The 22,590-nt window shown below is 57.8% G+C and overlaps 1 protein-coding gene across 5 annotated transcripts in view; it reads right to left on the bottom strand.

Moving 5' to 3' along the window:
- The window catches only part of HDAC5 (histone deacetylase 5), a 34,295-nt gene that overhangs the window by 8,158 nt on the left and 3,547 nt on the right, over positions 1-22,590 (bottom strand). For 2 of the 5 annotated variants that reach the window (XR_013996975.1, XM_081109784.1), the window contains exons 2-11: positions 20,286-20,499; positions 13,382-13,456; positions 2,925-3,184; positions 2,685-2,826; positions 2,466-2,580; positions 2,087-2,217; positions 1,828-1,974; positions 1,628-1,740; positions 1,183-1,314; positions 751-973 (exon numbers count right to left, since the gene is read on the bottom strand). Coding sequence is in view for 3 of the 5 variants with exons in the window: in XM_081109784.1 (XP_080965910.1) it covers positions 751-973; positions 1,183-1,314; positions 1,628-1,740; positions 1,828-1,974; positions 2,087-2,217; positions 2,466-2,580; positions 2,685-2,826; positions 2,925-3,184; positions 13,382-13,456; positions 20,286-20,307 (1,360 nt within the window). In the remaining 2 variants the exon portion in view is untranslated. Of the gene's footprint in view, positions 1-750; positions 974-1,182; positions 1,315-1,627; positions 1,741-1,827; positions 1,975-2,086; positions 2,218-2,465; positions 2,581-2,684; positions 2,827-2,924; positions 3,185-13,381; positions 13,894-20,285; positions 20,500-22,590 lie in introns of those variants that run through there. The other 3 variants (XR_013996976.1, XM_081109783.1, XM_081109785.1) reach the window with 2 other exon arrangements.

Here is a 22,590-nt window from a genome sequence, read left to right on the forward strand (position 1 = left end):
CCCTTCGATTCACTCATGTTTGCACATACAGTCTTGGGCCCTCCATGTGAGTGAAAACGACGACTAGTTCTTCCTATCTACAAGACCTCCCTGCTCATGAGCACGGATCCTGGGCTGGGAGCCCGGGAGCCAGGACCACGTGTCTTTTAAGCAGAACCTCTTCTGATGCCACTGGCTACTTAAGGGCTGACTGTCCAATCCCACAGCTGCCAGCCACACATGAGCACTGAGCACTGGAGCTGTGGCCTGTCTAAACCGAGATGTGCTCTGAGTGTGAAACACGCACAGGTCTCAGGAGAGTGTAAAACACAAACCGAAACATCTCACTGGTAACTCTTTGTATTGACTATATGTCGAAATGATATTGTAGATACAGTGAGTTAAATATATTATTAAAATTAATTCCACCTGTTTCTTTTTATATGTCTTAATGCAGCTACCAGAAAACTAAATAGCTGTGTTATCTTTCTCCTGGACAGCACGGCTCTGTGAGCGCCAGCATGGCCGCAGAGGTTGCGGAGCACAGCATCTGCAGGCTGCAGACTGTGGGGGAAATCAATGATGCCACTGAGGGAAGCTATGACAGGGCTGGAAAGAATGCTTGACTGCTTCTCAAGCATATCCCACTCCAGGGCACAGGTCTCTCCAGCCTGTCTACATGGGAAGAGAGGTCCCTGCTGGGCACTCCTGCCTTGAGCCCCAGAAGTGGGGCCTGACCCCCCTCCCTTGCACAGCTGCCTGCCCACTCACCGGCGATGAGGGTGCTCTGCTGCCGGGCCTGCTCCAGCAACAGTACGTGCTGCAGCAGAGACGCGTGCCCGTGGGGGCTCGAGTCGCCCTCCAGTGTCACGCCCAGCAAGCAGCCGGGGATAGAGGATGTGCTCATGAACTTGCCGGTCAGCGCGCCACCCTGCCTCAGGGATTGAAGGGCCTGCCGCTCAGCCTCCTGCTGTGCTGACAGTTTCGGGGAGGCCTGGGGTGGAGAGGGGAGACCGATGAGGGAGGGGCTGATACAGCCCCGTCCTGTCAGCTCTGGACCAGCACCCCTCACCCACCCCTGCCCACCTCCCAGCTGAGGTGTGTCTCTGATCTCCCTCAGGGCCTGGAGGACCAAAGCTCTGGCTGGGGACATCCAGGACGAAAGAACCCAACACCGAGAGGACGGTGCGTGCCCACACTTACAGTGAGGTGCGAGTTGGTGACAGTGACTGTGGCCTGCAGCCCTAGGGAGATGTTGGGCAGAGAGGGAGACGTGTAGAGGCTGAACTGGTTGGGAGAGCTTTCCAGAGGGAGGGCCCGGTGCTGGGGGAGCATCTGGGGAGCAGTCGGGAGAGACAGGCATGAGCGCAGGCAAAGGGGGGCCACCTGGGGCTGAGACTGAGGGCTCTGAGTGGTGCCCTGCTCCCTGCTACCAAGCCCCACCTGGGGACGGGCCAAGAGCCACAGCCCTTCAGGGACCCATGGGGCATATCCCACTCCAGGGCCCAGGTCTCTCCAGCCTGTCTACGTGGGAAGAGAGGTCCCTGCTGGGCACTCCAGCAAGACAGATGGGAAGGAGATGCTGTCCTGCTTCCAAGGGAAAAGGGGTACCTCAGGCCCACCCCGCCGCCGCCCCACAGGCCTGTACCTCGGTGGGGATGTTGGGGACTGAGCCAGTGAAGCCGTTCTCAGCGATGGTGCTGTGGGAGCTGTTGGGGGAGCTAGGGCCAGAGCCTGGCGCGCTGTTACACACGGATGACACTACGGGAGAAGTGGCTGTCAGCTAGGCCTGCTGGGAGCCACCTCCACTCCCGGCCCTCAGAACAGGGACAGGAGAGGAGTCCTTACCGCCAGGCCCGGCACCTGTGATCTCAACAGCTCTCTTCTTAAAGGTGCTAATGACAGTCCCATCCTTCCGACGCAGAAGGGGACTGCTCCTCCGTTCGGCCACCTTCTGCTTTAGCCTTGAACGCACTTTCAGGTTAGGTTCAGAGGCTGGGGAGAAGGTGGCCAGGGCTCAGACACATCCACACAAATGGGCACACGCTACAGCCCCGCCCTCCTCCTCCCAGGAGCCATATTCTGGGAGGCCAGGCGGGGCCCTTACCTGTTTTGCGGAGGGGGAAGTCGTCGCGGCTGTCATAGGGCCCAAGCAAAGGCAGTTTGTAGGAGGGAGGCGTCCCAGGGGGGCCACTCTGGGGAGGGGAACTCTGGTCCAAAGAAGCATGGTGGGCTCCCCTAGGGGACAGAGACAGACCCTAAGGCATCACCTGTCACCTAGCATTCTACGTTTATGAATACCCACTGTGTGCAGCGATAGAAAAATGGATCCTGATGAGGGAAGCGAGAGAAGCCAGGAGTGGGATTTCCTAGGAGGGACTGCAGGGCCCACATATGGCTTTAGGTCAGGAACCTCTTTCTAGCCTGCAGGCAGGCAGGCCCTGAGCAGGGCACCTCTGCGACCCATGCCGGCCAAGGGTCATTACCAGCATTTGGGATGCTGCGGGAGGGAATGGTTGAGGCCGCCTGGCGTGGGCTCCTTTGACTTCGACAGGAGGAATTCCTGGAGCCTCAGCTTCACCTCGGTGCTGGCGATGGCACCTGTGGGACAGGGCACAGCTGACCTGGGTGCTCGGGCCAGGACCCCACGGCCTGGGGGAGACGAACAGGAGTCCCGGCTGGCCCCAGGAGGCCCCAGGCCTTACTCTCTTTGCTCTTCTCCTTATTCCGCAGGATGAGCAGCTGCTGTTCCAGCCGCTGCTTCTCCAGCTCCTCCTGCCGCTGCTGCTCCCGCTGCCGCTGCTGCTCTAGCTCCTGCTGCCTCTTGGCTGCCAACATCTGCTGCTGCTGCAAAGGCACAGGGGCGGGGGCAGGGGGAGGCAGGGTGAGCAGGTCCAGGCGGGGGTCAGAGGTCTGGGGGGCCCCCCCGCACCCCCCTCGCTCACCTTGAGGTGCTTCTGCAGCTGGACCTCATGCTGCCGTGTCAGGTGGTCATGCTGTTTCTGGAACTCAGCAAACAGGAGCTGCTTCTGCAGCTGCTGCTGCTGCTTGAGCGCCAGGAGCTCCTGCTGCAGCTGCTGCTCCCGCAGTGCAGGGTCCACAGAGCCTGCCAGAGCACCCCGCAGCTCCACTGGGCTGGGGCTGCCTCCACCCCCGCCACCCATGGAGCTGGGCATGGCTCCTGGCAACACCGGCTTCACCTCCACTGTGGGGAGAAGAGACAGAAAGGGGTCAGGAGGCCTGATCCCAGACCCCACTAAGCCCTGGCAGCCATGCCCGGCACCCAGAGAGCTATCAGGCAGGAAGGACGACTGGACCAAGAGAGAACAGAGAGATGGGAAGTCAAATCCTCTGCTCTGGGGATAAAGCCTTCTGCCTCAGTTAAATGAGGTAGAACCCATACACTTCAATAAGAAAAGATGCATAAGCATGAAGCACAGTACCTCGAAGATTGTGAGTGCTCAAAACGTGCTACTGTCATTGACAGTTAATGCCACTGGGTGTTTTATATGAATTACTTTATTGATGAGGAAACTGAGGTTTCAGGAGGTTTAACTAATTAATATGACCACAGACAGACAGCCAGGTGACCGATGAACCAGGATATAACTCCTGTCCTTCCTGTGCCTCCTCCCTCACCTCTCAACACCACACACTCCCCACCAGAAAGTCTGTACTAGAAGAGACACTGAGGCACAGAGGTCAGTTCTAGAAATGACAGGACTGGCCGCCAGGGCCCTCAGTACACCCAGGAGAGGCCCTTGGGGACCCTCTAGACATCCCTACCCGCTTCCATTTTCTCTTCCCCACACCCAGCTATGGGAGCTGAAAGGAGAGGCTACGGGAATGGGGGTGAGGTGGAAGCAGGAGGCCTCGGGGGAAGGGGGTGCAGCGCTGCACCAAGCCAGGGACAGGAGGGGGCTGGGAATCAGACTGGCTTCCTTTGCTGGATTATCTCCTTTCAACAGTTTTATTGTAATTACCCTGAAAATGCCGCTATATATAGAGTGAGCCAAACAGCAGCTGTGCCTAGGGGGAGGAGGGAATGAGAGAATGGGAGAATAGGAGGGCAGGCACAGGGAGGAGGGAGGAGGAGACAGGAAAGGAAGGGGAATCAGACAGGAAGAAGGTAATAGGGGGGGGGGGCGGGGGGGGGCCGGGGGGGGGGAGCGGGCTGGAGCTGAGGCAGAAAGCTCAGAATTCCAGTCCCAGGGACAACCTGCTGGGAAGGGAAAAGGAGTCCAGGGCCTGCTGGGTCCCAAGACCTTGGGTCCAGGCCCCCATATGGACAATGGGCTGATGGGCCCAGGGAGTGGCAGAAGGTTCCAATGGGAAGGCTAAGTCTCAACCTCTTGATCCCTAGACACACACTGTCCTCCGGTCACTGAATGTCACTTCCCATCACTGCCCTGTGGTTGCCAGGGCCAACACCGCACCAGCAAGGAGCCCCAACCCAGCCCACACCCCACAGAGCCTCCTGACGCCAGCAAAGGGAAGGCCGGCTACCACTGCCTGGGAAGGAGGAAGTGAGAGAGGCAAGGCCAACCCATCTTATTTCTTTTTCATTTCTTTCTCCAAAGAAAGCCCTCACTTTCCTCACTCCAGCCCCGGGAGGCCACAGGGAGTGGATGCCAAGGGCCCACTCCTGCCCAGGCCTGGAGGAGAAAGGACCCCAATATCCATGCGGCTGCCAGTGTTTCCTGCCCTCGTGAACAGGCTTCTGCCCAGGTTCCCCCCAACCCCTCATCAGGAGTACGGGGGGCGGAGGGGTGGAGGTGGAGGGCTGAGCTAAGAGAGGCTCCCACACCCTGTGCAGTCAGTCTATGGGCCTCGATCTGAAAGAATGTCACCAAGGCAGGGGCTAGGCCGGCTGACGACCCTCATGCCAGAATATGGCCTCTGGGATCCACTGGGGGAGGGGAGGTGAAGCCTGAGCAGAAAGTCTCTCTCAGTCCCCATCGTCCCTTCTCCCCCAAGCACTGCGAGGCACATTCCTCTGTGGTTTGCCCGCCAGCCACACTGACGACTCTGCGGTCAGGAGGCCAGAGCCACATCTGTAGGAGTGGCCAGATGTGGCCAAGAGGGTGGGGCTACACACACACACACACACACTCACACACACTCATTACTTTTCCTCCTAACCCATGTTCTGTCCCAGCACCAGGACATTTCTGGAGGTGGCCGGCACCATCCAGGGTGCAAAACAGGGTGGCAGCAGCCAGCAGCCAGCCTCAGGTCTCCTCAGCTCTGGAAACACCCAGCGAGGCCCCAAGCTGCCCTGGCCAGTGTGGCTCAGTTGGTGGAGTGTCGTTTCATGCACCGAAAGGTCGCTGGTTCCATTCTTGGTTGGGCACATGCCTGGGTTACCAGCTCCATCCCCTGTGGGGGCCTGCAGGAGGCAGTAGATCGATATTTCTCTCTCTCCTCCCATCCTCTCTCTCTAAAATCAGTAAAAACTTTTTTAAAATGAAACTTTAAAATAAAGGCCCAAGCTGGCTGGGGAGTTATGTTCCTAGGTAAGCCTGGCTAAGCCCGGGACACTCCAGCCAAAGGTGGACAAGCTTCAACCCGCTGCTCCCAGCAGTGTCGGGGCTGCAGGAGCCAATGCCAGCCGCCCGCCCAGAGAAGGGCAGGGGTCCAAGTTCTCCTGGCTCCTGGCAGTTCTGGCTTCCCTTGCAGGAGCCCTGCAGAGAGGGCACGGGCTCAGGTGAGGGGAATCTCCCACTACGGCTCCCTCACAGCCACCATCACTGCTGCCACCAAAATGCCAGGCCCTGGGCTGCAGTTAGAGCTGCAGCCCCATTGGTATGCAGGTGGTGGGGCAGCCAGCAGGCTCCGGCACATAGCATTGTTCCCACGCAAGCAGGAAGCACGGGCGACTGGAGACTATTAATCCGCAGGCCCTGTGGAGCCTGGACAGGATACAGCACCCCAGGGGTCTGCCAGGTAGTTACCTGGCTCCATCCAAGATGGAAGGGGCTGCAGCTGAGCAGCTGGAATCAGAGAAAGGGTAGGGGGGGTAGGCACTGAGCCCCTGCATGTAGTCTGCTGGGCACAAGATCTGGGGCCTAATTGGCCTTGCACCCCCTCAAGGATCTGTGCCCTCTGCCAGACTGGCATGAGCAGAATAGGTGCAGTGGCTGCCCTCAGAACCAAGTGCCTGGAAGAGAAATGGGTGTGTCATGAGAAGAGGCTCTTGATCGCCTCCTGGTGGACCAAGAAAGGTGCGCGGACCTCTGGGAAGGGAAGAGAGTGGGCTGGAGGACACTGTTCCTTAAGAAGACAGTTGGGAATTTGCCAGCAAGGAGACCACTGAGAGGCCAAGTGTGGGGTCGCGTGGAAGGGCAAGGCCCTGGGTCCTCCCTTCACCCCACTACTTCCTTCTGACAGAGAGCTGTAGGGAACAGAAAGTAAGCCAGACAGCCTGCACAGCTATCTCCGACAGCGGGGAGCACTGTCTACCCTGCTCCAGACTCTCTCCTTCCTGGGGACTCTGACCCCTTCTCCTGGGAATGGTGGCCTTGGGAGCAAGCAGCTAGCACCATCCTGTCCTCTGGCCTTCTGCGGGCTTGACCAACACTACCCCTGTGGAGAAACCCAGCCAGGCAGCTGGGTGGGCAGGGCTGGGTACTTCTGGCCATCACAATGACCCCACATATACCAGGCTCGGGCTCAGAAGGAACCTCCCTGCCCAGCTCCTGGGCACAACTGGGCAATGGCGAGACCTTAGTGACACTTTCTTCCCATCTAGCTGGGCCTCCTGCCTCTCCACGAACCCCTTTAGTCCATTGGGGGCTCCCACAGCAGATTCTTTGGGCAGCACAACCAGATAGCCTAGATCCTTGGGGGGAGATAAGGCAGGTACTTGGGGGCCATCTTTGGGACAACTGCCGGCACGGCCTTAGACTACAAAGAGAGTGTCCAGGCCACGCCTTCCTCCTGCTCTGAACACACCACCGGCCATGCTCCAGCTCCAAGCCCTCTCCTGGGGACGTCACCAACTCCAGAATCCCCGTGGCCCAAACACTGGCAGCAGGGACATGGTGCCTTTCGTTTCCCTGGAGAAGCCCTGGAGGCCGCAGGGCAGCACAGTGTATGGACCTGCCCGGCAGACCTAAAAAGCTTAACCGCTGGCTCTAAAGAGACCCTCCCCCAGGAGTACCAGCCACAGAAGTCGGGGGAAGAAGAGGCGACCACGTGAATGTAGACGCTGAGGGAGGTGTGCACTAAGCTGTTTGGAATGTCTACACGGGACCAAAATGAGACTTTGCTGAGAAGCCCTGGATCTGAGGGGCTACCCTACGGAGAGAGGAGAGAGGGTGAAAGGGGCTTTTGAGATCATCTGTTTCAATCCCTTTGTTACACAGATGAGGAAACCAAGACCCTTAGGCTCCTGTGCAGGAAATTCCACCAGCTAAGGAGCAGGAACTCAAAACCAAGTGTCCCGACTCCCAGCTCAGGCAGCCTGTGCAGCGTCTACACACCAGCCTATGCAGCCCGGCTCCAGTGCGGGCACCCCAGGTGCTCAGCACCCCCAGACCTAAATAACGGCCCCTCTGGAGAGCAACAGGCTGGCGGGCTACCCTGGAGGGCAGCACCTCTACCAGCACCAGCACCCTCAGGAGCAGGCTGGGGAGTCAGCAGCTTCCTGAAATGTTTAATGACCTCACTCTGTCCCTCTGGAGAAGGGGAAAAGGCTCTTGTCCCTTTGCCGGTTTTGAGGGATTTTGGTAGGAGGCAAAGAACAGCATTTCACACTCCTCCCCGTGACGCCGATGACCCCTCCCCACTAAGGATGGTTTCCCATGATCTATTTCTGTGCCCTTACGTGATGAGTGAGGCCAATTTAGGCTCAACAGGTTCTACCACAATTCAGACAGCATTTCCCCATGTGCAAACTGGGAGGACTCTCACCTAGCAATTTTCACAACGCCTCATGTAACACGCAGCACATAATGGGTAGGAACAAGGGCTGGAGTAAGAAGACCAGGGTTCAAGTCAGGCTCTGCCACCTCCTAGGACAAGGGGCGGAGGACCTCCCCGTGCTCCGTGCAGGCATCTGTGAGATGGGAGTAAGAACAGCACCTACCGCCCAGAGCTGTCGGGCGCAGGAGAGAACAGGCAGAGCGGCTTGGCACAGGGCCTGGGAAAATCTCAGAGGTGCTCGTCAGGGCTGTTATGAATGACTCCTGACACTTCCTGGACCCCTTTGCCAATCTAGTTAAGCCTACGGACCACTTCTCAGAATGTTTCTAAAGTGAATGAAATCAAATACTTAGAATGACGTGGGGTCAGAGTCGCAGACCACCTGAACTCCAAGGAAGTCAGACTCCGACCTCTGAGGAGGAGGGAGGCTTTAGCGCTCTCATTTTAGACTATCCCAAGGCCACTGTGGCCCTGTCCCAATCAAAGCCCTTCCTGGGCCACGCACAGCACACGCCGGAGTCACCAGCAGCTGGGTCCCAGCGCTGCCGAAGGAATCTCTGGGAACAGACTCTTCCCACAGGTGGCTCTTCCAGGCTTTCCCTCCTGCCCCGCTACCTCCCAGAAAGGCCTCTCTGTCCTCTGCGGCGCGGCCCATAGCGGTGGAATCCCTTCTCTCCCTCAAGAGCATTATTTAGCGCAGATGGGCATGAGTGGTGAGCCCTGCTCTCAGGCCCCAGTTGCGAGCAGCCAGAAAGTCTTCCCTGGTCTCTAACCTTAGTGCGCCCGCTGCAGGCGACACCTCCCTCCCCAGTACTATTCCACGTCTTCCTGGCCCCTCTTCCTGCAAGGCAGAAGCAACACGAACTGACTTCAGAAACTCTTAGAATGACAGTGCAGGAAGGGCCTGCAAATCGGCAACTAACTTCCCCAGGTGACAGAGGAGGACAGCAGGCCCAGAGATGTAAGAAATGTGTCCAACGACACCTGGAAAGGAGGGGCAGGGCCAGCCAGGGCTTCTGGCTCTCTACCTCCCACTAAAAAAACAGGAGAAATCTTGAGGGCTGCTCCTGAATTTAATGAGAGATGGAGTAAGGAGCCAAAGTCAGTAGTAAGGATCCAGGGGTCTTGGGGCCCCCAAAACACCAAAGAAGGGAGCCATAGGAGAAGGGAGCCAAGTGGATGGAACCCCCAGAAACCCTGAGGCAGACCGTGCCTCTACAGCCTTGGGGGTCCAGAGCCCAAGTGGAAGGCACAAAGTGTCTCTCACTGGTGAGAATGGAGGTCGGCTTTGATCTTGGGCTGCCACGTGAGGGAGAAGGAGACTCACTTCTCCCAGCCCAGCCATTTCCAGGAAACACTTGGGCACCGTGCTAGGGGCAATTAAAAGGCAGGATAACCATTCACAGTCTGCAGCTGTTGCGGAGAATGTTCACTCCACACCTGGGGTGGACAACAGGGGCCTCGGGACATAACCCAGCCCTGAACGTCCAACAGAGCGGCCTGCCCACCTGCCCACCTGGCCACTTGCCAAAATCCCCCACCCCAGCTGGGGTTTAGCCACCTGCTCCCCAGCGTCTCAAGACATCCTCCCTCTCCAGACTGCCAGGCTGCTAAGAGCTGGATTTGACTCTGACTGGGGTAACAACCTCCCTCCTTTTGCACTAGGCCCTTCTCTCAAGAATCTGAAAGCCCACTGAGGCCTTCCAGGGATGCTGGTGACACCCGCCGGCGGCTACTGGGCCCCATGACCACTGTCCACATGATCCCTCTCCACACAGCCTTTACTCCAAGCATGGCCTGCGTCTGCTCCCATCAGCATCACCAGAGATGTGCTACCACGCTGGTTCTGGGCTGCCCTAAAGAATCCGAACCTCGGAGAGGGAGGGGGTGGGGGCAAGCCTTGGGAACCTGCATTGAAATATATTCCTTTGGTAATTCTGACACAACTGAAAGTTTGCAAACTACTTTCTCACAGTGTCCCGGGGCGGCTGCACTCATTTTTGCTGCCAACCTGACAGCTGTTACAGCTGTGTGTGTGGACACAGTTAATCGGATTTCCTATCTGGCAGCTGTGCAGCAGGGAAGGGACAGCTGAGGGTCTCAAAAACAAGAAGAGGGGCTGAGGTAGGAGGGAATGGGGGCAGGGAAGGCTGTCTGAAGGGACGGGGTATGCAACTCTGTTCCTGAGCTCCCTTCTCCTGTTGGGCTGAAATCCCTGCAGGAAGGGAAACAGCTGACCAAGTGGTCCCCAGTATTTTTAGAAAACAATCTCCTCTCTGAAACCTCACAAGTCCCCCCAAGGCCAGACTGGTCTCTACTGTCTAGGAGCACAACTTGGAGGTACAAAGGCAGGCCTACCACATACGGTTGTGCAGGTTATACATTGCACAAGGGCACCTGATTGAAGGGACAAGCTGGGGCTGAGATCCAGCCCACGGTCCAATTGCTAGGCCATGCCCTCTGGCATGAAGGTATCTATCTGAAAAAGGGCCACTTTTTAAATTTTGCACATAGGAGCTCTTCTTGTGTGCGCTGGCAGTGGCCCTCCCTAGAGACCTGAATCCGAATCCCAGCTGTCTCTGTGACCTTGGGCAAGTTCCTTAACCTCTCTGATCCTTCTCAATTATACAACCTGGCTATTAATACCTCCCTAGAAGAGGTAAGGTAAGGAAAGCACCTGATATCCCGTCACTTAGTACACTGTATTAATTCTCTTCCCACCAGTCTCACCCTTCCTTCCCTCCCCACACCCTACACCTACACACCCACACACCCAGCCAAGCTTGGTATGGTCTGAAGAATGTGAATAATATCCAGGGGAAACCCCAATGCCAATCCACGGCACTTCTCAAACTCCCAATATCCACAGCATCTTTTCCTGGCATCAGCAGGATGCACACCCTCCTGGCTGGGAAAGGAGACTCCTCTTCCGTGCCTGCTCAGAATATCCTGCCCAGTCCAGGCCAGAGGGGAATCCAGGGCTCACAGAAGGGAGGCAGGGGATGCCCCGGCATTGCATTCTGGGGAATCCCACCCTGGAGTTCAAGTTCCCAGACTCCCCAAGCTGGGACCAGGCCTAGATGAGGGGGTGCCCACTGTGTGCTGGGCTGTTGTGGGGGATCCCTCAAGGAAGACCTAAGATGGCACGAGACCTAAGCTATGACCTGTACCCCTCCTCAAGCAAGAGCAGCAGAGAGAACCCCACATCCCTCACGGGCTCCGTCTGCCAAGGTTCTGGCTCACCCACTGGGGCAACCATATCTGTCTATTTACCCAGAGGGCCAAGCCCCGGAATAGAGCCTAGGAATCCTGCCATCAGCCCTGGACGCCAGCGCCTCAAGCATCATTCATTCATCCATGTGCCAGGCACTGTGCTAAAGCTGGGAAACGGCTGTGAACAAGAGAGCCAGAGAGCAATGGATGCCCCTAAAATGGGGTTCCATACCTGCTGCTGGAGTAGGCAGAGACCACCCCGGAAAGCCCCACTCCCCAGCCCCTCAGCTGCAGAGGACTGGCAACACTCACTGCCCAGAAAGCATCCCCGGACACCTGCTCTTTCAGCCTCCTGCTCTTGCATCCTGTCAAGACACTGTGGGGAGGAGGGGAGACCAGGGTGCCTGGGCCCTCATGGCCATGTTTATCCAGGGTGGAATTTTTTTAACCCAAAGGTTAAAGTGTTTCTATTTGAAACATCTATTTACATTCCAGAGTAAAAAAAAAAACCAAGGCCTCCGAGCTCCCGGCCTATATCTGTCCCCAGCCGCGTCACAGACACGGCATCAGAGCTGCGCAGGGGAGAACATTCTTAGCCCTCTCCCCGAGCCGCCGAGGTGACTCACACCTCCCTGCTGCCAGCATGGACCACGCCACCGCCACCGCGCAGAAGGCTAGGCAGAGTGTGTGCCATGGGGGGACGAAGGGGAGACAGGGACCTGGAGAGAGAGACTGGCGGGGGGGGGGTCTAGGCAGTCTTAGGGAAGAGATGTGGGTAGCGGGGGTCCAACCTGCAAGGATTCTGGGGTTTAGCTTGAAAGAAGGTGAGAGAACATGCTGAGGAGGAAACCTCAGTCTGACCACCAGCTGCTGCCGGAAGGCAAGGGACAGTGGGAACAGGGCAGGAGGGGTGAACGGACATGGCATCTGCCAAATGGGGTAGAGCTGCCCCCAAACAGATGCTCTGCAGTCAGTCCTTTACTTCCCAAGAGACCACCTTGCCTGCTGGAGGCTTTGGGATAGGGGTCAGCAGGTAGGGTCTTTAGCCAGAGCTATCGACTCAAGTAGACCAAGACTAGACCAGCCCTCCATGGTTACACTCCCTCCCAGGGGACTGTGTAGGGACTTTGCAGGGCTGGTGCCCAGGGTTGTGCCCCTACCCTAGGAGACTACATGGGCATCCCTGCCCAGGCAGATGGCAAGCCTTATTCCAAGGGTTTTCCAAATTTTGCCCAAACAGTCACCCTCTGACACATGTCAATTCAGCTGCAACCTTATCCCTGGATGGTTTAAAGCCAAATCACACCAGCTCCCACCTTCCAATTCAAAGCCTGGGACCCACGCCCACGTACCCAGAGGCAAAGACTCCCCATACATACACACACAGACACCCACACCCAAGTGCCAAGCCACTGTCAGGAGGGGCCAAGCGGGCGTGGATCCAGCAGGCCCCTCCCTCGAGGAAGCATCTTGTGGTGCCGGCCTGGTGGGAAGGCTGTGCCAGAAAGGCTTTGATGCTGCCAACAGGTTCCTGGGAGGGAAGGAAGGAGTGGCCCAGCTCTAGGGCACCCCACCCCCAGCCAAGAGCCAAAAAAGTCCCTGCCGAGAAGGTGGCGGGGCTAGGGGGTCCCCAAGCCTGTATGAAGGCATCTCTTTGGCCTCATGAGATGGGAACAAACCAAGGCCTGGGGGAAGGAGGAATATGGGGGAGCAAAGACCTAAGGCAGCAAAGGCCCCCTGATATCCCAGCTGCCAGCCTCTGCCCAACTCTACACAGCTGCACAAGCCTCCTCCTTAGGTGTCTGATTCCCAGGGGACTCCTGACGAGGGACTTGCAGAAATCACTGCAATGGACCCTCTGCTCCTCAGAACCCAGCCAGAGGAGCTAAGGCAGCCTTTATTTGTGTGCACACTCAGCTATGGCTTCTGCCCCGGCCCAGACCTGGGGGGCGGGCAGCCTGGAGGCAGGTCACTGACCCACTTCCTCCCCTCTCACCATGGTGCCAACTAGGCCAGGATCCTCTAGCAACCCACAGCCCCCAGCAGGCAAGGCTGACCCTGCTGGAGGCCAAAGGGGCTTGAAGAGATGCAGCACAGTGCAGCCGAAGGGAGGGCAGGAAATCCCACCTCCCTAACTACCCATATTCTCAACACAAAGCCCCTAAGCAAGACCCTATCTGGGCGAGGCTCAGAGCCAGATACTCAGCCCCAGAGACAAGGATGCCCAATGGCAGAGGACAGGTGGGATCACCGAGGCACTTACCTGCCACAGGGATGCCGTGTAGAGGGGTCCGAGGCAGGATTTCCAAGGATGGTTCCCGGCCTGACATCCCATCTGCTGAGAAACAGGATTCCGTCTCATAGATGGTTTGCAGCATCTCCACGAGCCCCTGAGCCTTGGGCACCAGCAGCATGCCAGAGAGGGGGCCGCCAGAGGCGGGAATCAGCCAAGGGGAAGGTGGTCGGGCAGGCCCTCACGGCTCAAGGGCTCCCTCAGGCCACTGCTGCTGGGACCCGCACTTGGGGCGGCGCCTCAGCCTCATCCGGCCTGGGCACTCCTGGCAGCAGGAGGAGCCAGGAGGCCCCAGAGCTCCAGGCCCAGCTCGCCCCTAGAGGGGCATTGGACCACCGGCCTGTCCCCAGCTCTCAGGAGCTGGAGTATGGCAAAGCACTCAGGGGACAGGAAGGGGAGCTCAGCAGGCAGGCGGGCTCTGTGTGTTCCCTCCCAGCCCTGGGTGACAGCTCTGGGACCGGCTCCGTGCTCCTCCTTCCCGAATGAGCCGCCGGCAGCTGGCAGGAGACTGAAATAGCAGTTGGGGGAGGGCCCTGTCTATAAATAGGTGGAGCATGCTCAGGGAGCTGCAGGCTGGCTGCCAGGAGCCAGGGCCTGGCGGAGGCCCCATGGGGGGAGGCGCGTTCCACCCCAGGAGGAAGCGCCAGGCAGGGGGATGGGAACAGGGGAGGGCCTGCACTCAGGGCCAAGGCCACAGAGCCTGGTGGCCAGAGGCTAGGCTGGGGAAGGGCAGCACTGGAGGATCCATGCATCTGGGACAGCTCTGGTGCTGCTCTTGGCAGGCGAGGGGCTGGAGACCAAAACACAGCTCCATCCTCTATCTTCCCTCCTGCATCCAGAGCATGTTTAGAACAGGAGAGGTCTCCAAGAGGGCAGACAGGGCCACCTGGCCTAACCTTGCATCTTTCTTGGAGTTCTTCTAAGAGCTTGATAGAAGTTTGTTTAACTTCTGCTCTCCCTCAGAGCTGAGAGGTGCCTCTTCAGCCCCTCAACCAACATGGAGACCCCTGGGCAGCAGCTAAGTGGCAGCTTCCTTCAACATATTGGGGTATCACCTCTGGCGGCTGCTCTGCTTCCTTCTAGGGGGCAGGAGACTCTACCTGGACAGGACTCATCCCCGCCCAGGGAAGGGGACCTGGGCGCACCTGCCCATTCCCAGAGCACAGGTAGTTTCTCCCCTGCAGTGTGCCAGGTGGAATGCTAACAGCAGCACATACATCACCTCATTTATTCTGCATGATGACCTCAGGAGATAGGTGCAGATGGGGAAACCAAGGCACTGAGAGCGGAAGTCACTCCCCCTTGGTCATATAGCCGCTTAAATGGTAGGGCTAGACTGCTTAGCTCTAACTGCCACAGCCCACTGCCGCCTGCACAACAGAGCGAAGCTGTCCCAGGGTTTCTATTAACAGGTACCCAGAGAGGAGCAGACTTGAGGCTGGAGGCCCTCTAAGAAGAATCAAGAGGCTGCCAGCATCCAGCCTTCCTCACCAGTCCCAGACCTGACAGGTCAGCTCCTGTTCTGGGGTGCTGCTGGGACCTTGGGCTGGTGCCCCGTGAGAACTGGCGATACCTACCTGCCCTGCCCACTGCTGGCCCATCCCTTCTCCTCAGACTGTGCCTCCCACTGGTACAGAGATCCCACTTGGCCCCCTGACCTCACTGGAGCCTTTTAATAGCCTGGTTATTCCTGGGTCTGTGTCCCCCTCCCCCTTCCTGATGTCACAGTTGCTATTTTGGAGCCCCCTCCTGGCCCCTTCTTGCCCCCAACTCCAGGCATGGAGCCAGGGACACCTGTCCTCTCCCTGGACTGGATGACCTCACCCTCTTGTCGGGAGTCCGGGGGGAGCTGGCCAACCAAGGACACAGTGGCTGTGGGTCCTGAAGCCCATCTTCCCACCAGCTTCTGCCAGCCAGGGACAGCAAAGGAGCCTCCTGCCTCAGGTGGGGTGCACACTGACAGGGCAGGTGGCAGAGGTGGGCATTCCCAGGCTATATAGACTGGCTGGCAAGATGTATATTTGGGGGGCAAGGGGGAACAGGACCTAAACAAATATCTGAAGCCTCAGCTTCTTAGCCAAGGCAGGCTCTAGAAAAATGGTGATAGAGCAGGACCCCCACAGGGGTCTGAAATTGGTGGATACCTCAAGGTAGGTCATGGGACCTTGTTTACCACCCCCAACCACAAACTCATCCTGGCCAACCAGGTTCTCTAAAAAAGAAGGGAAGGCCAAGGTCTCCTCAGGGGGGTGACGGGCAGCAGACTCCAGGAAGCCCAGAAATAGCCCCTCCCAGCCCAGGACTCCACCCACCCACGCTGGGAGCAACCGGAAGGGCTGGCTGGCCCTGTCCCGGCTCTCTTGCCTGCCCCAGGCACGGGAGAGTAGGCAGGGGAGCCCTGTTCTGGAAGAGAGGAAGTCACCAGTTATGATGATTCAAAGCAGGGCCTCCAGAACCCGGAGCAGCCAGAAACCTAAGGAGAAAACCCTCTGCTTAAGGAAGACAGGGGCACCCAGGAGACTGGGCATCCAGAAGTGGCCACCGCCAGGGGCTTAGGGCAGTTCCCAGCACTGTTATGATTCACAGTAACAGCCAGAGTGGGAAGGGAAGTGTCACACACAGCCAGACAATCCTCTGCAGTTCCAAGGGGATAAGAGGGGAGGGCTGGGATGGAAGCAAGTGTCTTTGTTTACTTCCGAGATTCAAATGATGCCACAGTATCTTCCTAATGCCTAACCTTAATCCTTCCTGCTCTATAGCCCCTTTCCTTGTGGTTCATGTCTCTCCTGCATCCCACTCACCCCATGTGTCACCCTACAAACCTTACAGAGCACCCACCAAACATGGGGTATCTGAGCCTCATCCGGAGCCAGCACCATCCCCTCAAAAGCACAGTGACCTTGTTCCGTCCCTCGGAGGCTTAGGGTCAGGCCTCCTAACCCCCTACATCTCGAGGAAGGGAACCCACTCCTGGCTCCTTGTGCTCCTCCAGGCTTCCTTGTCCTGGACCCCAAGACTGGGGTGGGGCCTGACCCAGAGGAAGAAAGCAAGGTTGGCTTTGTGTACAATACGAAAGCCAAGGGCTGGCCCAAGAGCACCCCGGATGGAGTGTGGGGTGCCAGCTTCCCTGGGGTCCTAGAGACATTAGGCCCGCCTGCCCTCCAGTTTCCTCCTGCCCTTTGAGCCCAGTCATGCTGGAGCCCGCTGGCATCGCCTGGGAGCTGCCATATGCCAGGTCCCATGCTAGGTGCTGGCTGAACCCTCTCATTTGAAACCAAGCCCAGGAAAAACATAAACACCTACTTTGGCATCTTCACATCCCCTCAGGGTTGACCCTGCCTCCTCCCACCATCCCATCTGAGCCTTCCATCCCTTTGCAAGGATGGAGCAGGGAAGAGGAAGTGGAGCAGACCCGATCTCTAGTGAGCAGAGGTGCGCTGGGGGCTCCTAAGTGGAGAAGTGACAACAGGAGTCCACTTCCCAGACCCCCAGCCCACACTGGCTCTGACCCACTTTCTCCTCCTCAGGGCTGGCTCCTTCCCCAGGGGCTGACAGGCAGAGCCTGAGCTGGAGACTGGGAGGCAGGACGCCGAGGTTCCTGGCTCCACCCCACGCCCATGCCCCAGTTTCTCTGGTCACCCAGAAAGGAGGGGGCAGCTGCCCGCCCTCCCTCCCTCCTGGGAAAGGGAAGGAGAGAAAGTGTGGAGTATGCTGGGAGGTGCTGGGCAGGCAGGTGTTGTCATGAAGCTTGTCTCCCTCCCACGCTGCGGATAAGGAGCCTGGCTGCCTTCTCCTGGGGCCTGTCACCATCTACACTGGGCCTCACTCCTGCCCTCTCCTCTGGGCAACAGCAGAGAAGACAGGGCAGAGAACAGCAGGCAGAAGACCAGAGCAGGCCTAGGTCCCAGGTCTCGGGTCAACCCCAGGCAGGGGGCAGATTCCGCCAGTCCTTCAATCCCACTGAGGGCAGCAAAAGTGACCAGTTCCAGAAAAATAAAGAAAGCCTAACTCCTCAAGCGCCCTTTTTCCTGAAGAGAAGCCAGACACCGGGGAGTGGACTCCTCAGGGAAGCGGGCAGCCCCCTCAATGGGCTCTGCCTTTACCCAGGTGACATGCTGGCATTTGGCCCACCCTGGAGGCAAGCTGGTCAGCTCCCACTACCCAGGGAGGGGAGTTAAGGCCCAGAAGCAAGCAGCCTCGAGTCTCTACCTGCCGCCCCTCACCCAGAACTCCCTCTCACTGGCTTGTTTGCTAGGAAAGCAGAGATGAACCACCTTCTATTTTTCTCCTGTTTTCCCACAGGCTGAGCTCAGGGTCTCACATGTTGGGGGTAGTCAGCAAGGACTTATCAAATAGGAAAGCTCCTGCACTAATAGAAGTTCAAGGGAACCCCCAAACAGTGTTATTCTGTGTCCTAAGGAAAGAGGAACGAGTCTTTGGGGATTTGGGAGAGGGTGGGAGTGCTCAGGCCCTGGGGACTAACCATTGTCATGGTGCCCACCTCCCTCCCAGCCTTGTGGTCCCTTGCTCTTCCTGGGCCTCTCTGGAGGGTGTCCACAGGGGAAGTAGACACCACATGCTCCAGCTACAATACCTGGTTTCATTTTACTTCTGTGAAGTCCAAAGGCACATGGTATCCAAGGCTCTGCCTGGCGCAGGGCACCTGCAGCCCCAACCCAGATGCCACCCTGAGCTCTGGGATTAGCAGATGCCAGGCCCCTTGAAGAGGACGAGCTGTGTGGAGGTGGCTGTCCCCGGAGCAGCTCTAACCACAAGTGGGAGAGCCAGTCCTGGAGCCCCAGGAAAACCCAGCAGGAAGGGCCTCAGGGGGGTGCTCCCAAGGAATGACCCCAGTTCTGAGGCCTCTCCATGGTCCTAAAATGAGGTCCCCAGTCCCTACTCCCCTCCTTCTCTCCCTCCTTCCCAAACACGAGAAGACAGCATCTCCCCCTACTGGGGGGAGCTGGAAAGCCAGACAGAAGGCACAGCCGTTCTATAGGCCCCACTCAGGAGGCTCCTCCTGGCAGGGCTCAGCAGCTCCCAGGCTGCCAGCCTCCTGGGCTGGTGGAAGCCCCAGCCACTACCACACTCCTGCCAACCCTGGCAGAAAAGCTGCAAGGGGAACTGGGACCACCAGAATCTGAAAAGGCAGCCCAGTGACCTCATCCATCCAAGGTTGATTATTTTACCCTTTTCTTAAGGGAAAGGTCCTTCCCAAGCCATCAACAGATACCTCTGGGCAGCTCTGTTCCCTTGGCCACGGCTTAGACCCCAGGCCTGGTGTGACTGGAGATGGCTCCTGGACAGGTCAGCATAGTAGCCCAGATGGCACTCCTCCCAGGCACAACTGACCCTGCCAGGGGGCAGTGTCCAGCTGAGATGGGCAAGGGAGTGATGAGAACCCACCAGGCTCTCCTCTCCCTTCACCAGCCCAGTCTCAGGGGAGGAGGCAGGAAGTCAGAGCTCAACAGCCCACCCTCCAGCATGGGAATCACACACACCTCTCCACGTCTAACAGCTGGCACGGCCCCTACAGGTGGAATGAAGGCAAGGGCAGAGGTGGGAGGATCTGAGAGGGAAGCACAACTCCCGAGGGGGTCATCAGGCAGAGATGCCTGGGTGGGTCTCAGGAGTGCAGCCTCCTCCAGCTGGCACTCCCCTCTGCCTGCAGCCTATGCCCTGGGCACGTGCTGGGAAGGGAAAGGAAGGAAAGGGGGCGCAGCCTTGACCAAAACAAATGGCACAAAGCCAAACATCGCCACCAACCTCCAGTTTCCCTGAGTCTGCTGGGCCCCCAAGACCCTGCTCAGGGCATCTCCCACATATCGTCAGCACCGGGGCCCCCAACAGAAAGCACTAGTCCAGCAAAGTGACGACGAAGGAGAGGAGAGGGGCCTGGGCTCCTCCTTGGTGCTGCTTCTGTGTCTCCTGTAAATGGGTTTCATCTCTGGTTTCCCTAAAGAAGAAAAAATATCCCTCCACCTCTATAGACCAAGATGTGGGGCACAGGATAGGCTTGTTGAGCAAGAAGGGCTCTGAGCCTTTAAGACTGCACAGAAGAAGACGGCCACGGAGAGAAGGCAGTCATTACTTTGACCACACTGACCCATGACCCTCCTGTGAAACTCCTGAGGGTCCAGCTCAGGCCACTTGGACACATCCTCATGGGCACACACCCAGACCCACCCACACAGAAAGCTGCCTGGGTCCCACCCAGAGACTATTTCTGGCAGCATGAGGCAGGCTCCTAGGAGCGGAGAGGAATAGGAAATCTCAGAGTCAAAGACCCCAAATTAGGAATCTACCATGTCTAGGGCCCAAGCGGAAAAGGGGTGGTGGACCTGACTCAAAGGAGAGAGCCAAGAGTCTTCTAACCCACCCCAATACCACACACCCCAACACAGACCAAGGCCAAAGACCCCGCAAACCTCCCCTAAGAAGAAAGTATGGGTCACAGAGAACCATGCCACCAGGAAGAGAGCCACCACCACAAAAAGGAAGCCTGGCATTCAGCTATTGTAGGATCTTCTTCCAACAGCATCTCCAGGCGGCCCAGAGAGGCTCAGGGCTCCACACCCCCTCTCAGGCCTTGGTGAACAGGAGCTAAAACTAAAGACCCCCTTGTTGAGAGGGTAGGCATGGGGACAGAGCTGGACTCATGCCCTCCAAGGGCCAGTCCAGACTGCTGACCCATCGATTCTCAGGTGTAACCATGATCAATAACTTCAGGTTCACCTGTCCTTTTCTTGCAATGCTTCTCCACTCCTGACGCCCTTGTTCCCTTACAGCTCAAACTGGCCTAGACTCTCAACATGCACAGCCCATTGCAGCCAAAGCCACCCGGGGTGCCCTTCTCCAGCCTCCCAGCTCTTACCCGACTCGGTGGGAGAGTTCATGCCGGCTCTGGGCCTGCAGGAAGCTGGCGTTGGGGGCTGGGACGGGAGGGAATGGAGCTGCGGTGATGTCAAGAAAGACAGACGATAACAGACAGACGGACGGGACAGGAGCCCGGGGCCGCTGTGCCTCTAATGCCCATCCGAGGCCATCCTTCGGGGCGAGGAGGCAGTCAGGCACTCAAAACGGCATCCCTGGGGAGAGAGGGAGCAGGGTTAGAGGTCCCCAACTCAGGAATCTGGGAGTTGAAGACCTCAGAGCTTGTCAGTTTACACCTGGGGAAGAGAAGGAGGGACAACTGCCCAGGGGCACAGAGGAAATCGGCAGAACTGGACCCAAGCTTTCTAACTGGTGAGGCTGCCAGCACTCAAGGGAGGGGAAATGGCTACAGCAGTCCCTCCCAAATAAACGCCTTTTCAAATGGCAGCGCCCACTGCCAGGTGGAGAGACCTTATAGACTCCCAAGGGCCCCCAAATGGGACTGGATGTGCACAAAGGAGACAGTGCAGGGAGGCTTTGAACTCTGTCCACAGCCGTGGGGAGACGCAGGGCTGACCCGGAGTCCCTGGTTACGGGAGAAACTGGCATCCCAGCCCCAGCAGCCTGAGTTGGGACTCTCGGGTGAGTGTCATCTCCTCCTACTCTCTAATCCCTGTGCCAACTCTCGAAATGTGAGGTGCTTCTATCTTGGTCTCCCCCACTTAACCACTGGTCAGGGAAAGAGGGAAACCCTCTTCTACACATAACCCACGCTGTTTCCAGGAATTCGGAAAGGCAGAGGTGTTCACCCCACATCCAGCGCCCCCCAGACTTGGGTCCAGGGCCGAAGCCCAGGGCTCTGTCTGTGTTGTACAGGTTGTGCCCTGTGCAGGGTCTGAAATCCGGCCTGTAGTCTCCCTGCCAGGCCATGGGTCACCCAGGCTGAGTCCAATCAGAATAAGAGACACATTTTTCCCGTCTGTACAAAGGCACCAAAAGGCCCAGCTGTAGGGTAATATAGTAACAGAGGATGTCCCAGTATTAAAAGACCATGAGTTTGACAACCTGTTCCCACTCCTCCCAGAGCCAGTACTCAAGCCTCAGATACTACACACTCACCCACCCCCTGAGCCCATCCCTAAAAGGCCCATTTCCACCCCAGACATGATCTCATTCATTTTCTTCCAAATGAAGGTAAGCCCTCTAAAACCCAGTGAAGTTGAGGTAGCAGGAAGCGATCAGATGAGGCTGAGAGGAGCTGGATGTTTAAGCTCTAACAATGCTCCCAGCCAGGAACAGGCAATCAGCCCTGCCTCTGGATAGCCCCTCCTCCTGGCAAGAAAAATTCTCAGTAAGCCTTGAATTCTCATCAAGGATTCCCAGGAGTAGGGTCCATATGGAACAGAATAGCCTTGCAGTCAGCCATGGCGGGGACACAGAACACACACACGCACATGCACACATGCCCATGCACGCATGCACACACACTAGGAAGACTCCAAGTCTTCATAGGCCTACTTGCTGCTTGCTCTTACCCACAGGGTTTGGACTCTGTAGCTGGAGAAAGGTGCACGCAGATTGGGGAGGTGGGAGGAGGCAGAGTGAAGGGGCTGAATGGCTCTCAACAGGCACAGGTGTGGGGCAAGGACAAACCAGGCTGTGCAGGGCTGGGGCCAACCTCAGGAATGCAGCAGGTGGAGCTGCTGGTGCTGTGGCAGGGCCAGCGTGGGCAGGCAGCTCAGCCCGTGCCCAGCCTGTGCCCACCCGGGCTGGCGCCCAGTCCTGCTCACACCCTTTCCCGTGGGCTGTGGTACACAGCTTCAGAAATTCCCACGATTCCCAGCAGCCCAAGTGGCCCAGCCCATCTGCCTAATAAAAGACACCTCCACAGCGGGACGCTCAGAAGGGGCACAGCCTCAAAGGTACAAAAACTAAGTCAGTATCAGTCCTGAGCCCCCATCATCCTCACCCCCTGGGGAGAAAATGAGGGGTTCCTAGAACACCCAAGAGCTCAGGATTCCTCCCCACCCTGCAGGATGCAGCAGACCCCTGGACCCTGTCCACCTGCAGAGTGGCTGCCAATACCCCCATGAAGCCTTCCCACCAGCCCAGGAGGCCTCCCTCCACGGGAAACAAAGCCGCATTCACTGCCTAATCAGGACAAGTGCAGATTCTTGTCTGGGGTGGGGCATGAAGTGGAAAAAGGGCAGCGTGATGGTTAAAACCTGAGCTATTTGGTCCCTCCTCGGCCAGAGAAAAATCAGGGCTAAGTATTGTTACATGAGGGTCTCCGTGGGCAGTTGGGG

Source organism: Myotis nattereri, assembly GCF_964212035.1.
Source record: "Myotis nattereri genome assembly, chromosome: 16".
NCBI lineage: Eukaryota > Metazoa > Chordata > Mammalia > Chiroptera > Vespertilionidae > Myotis > Myotis nattereri.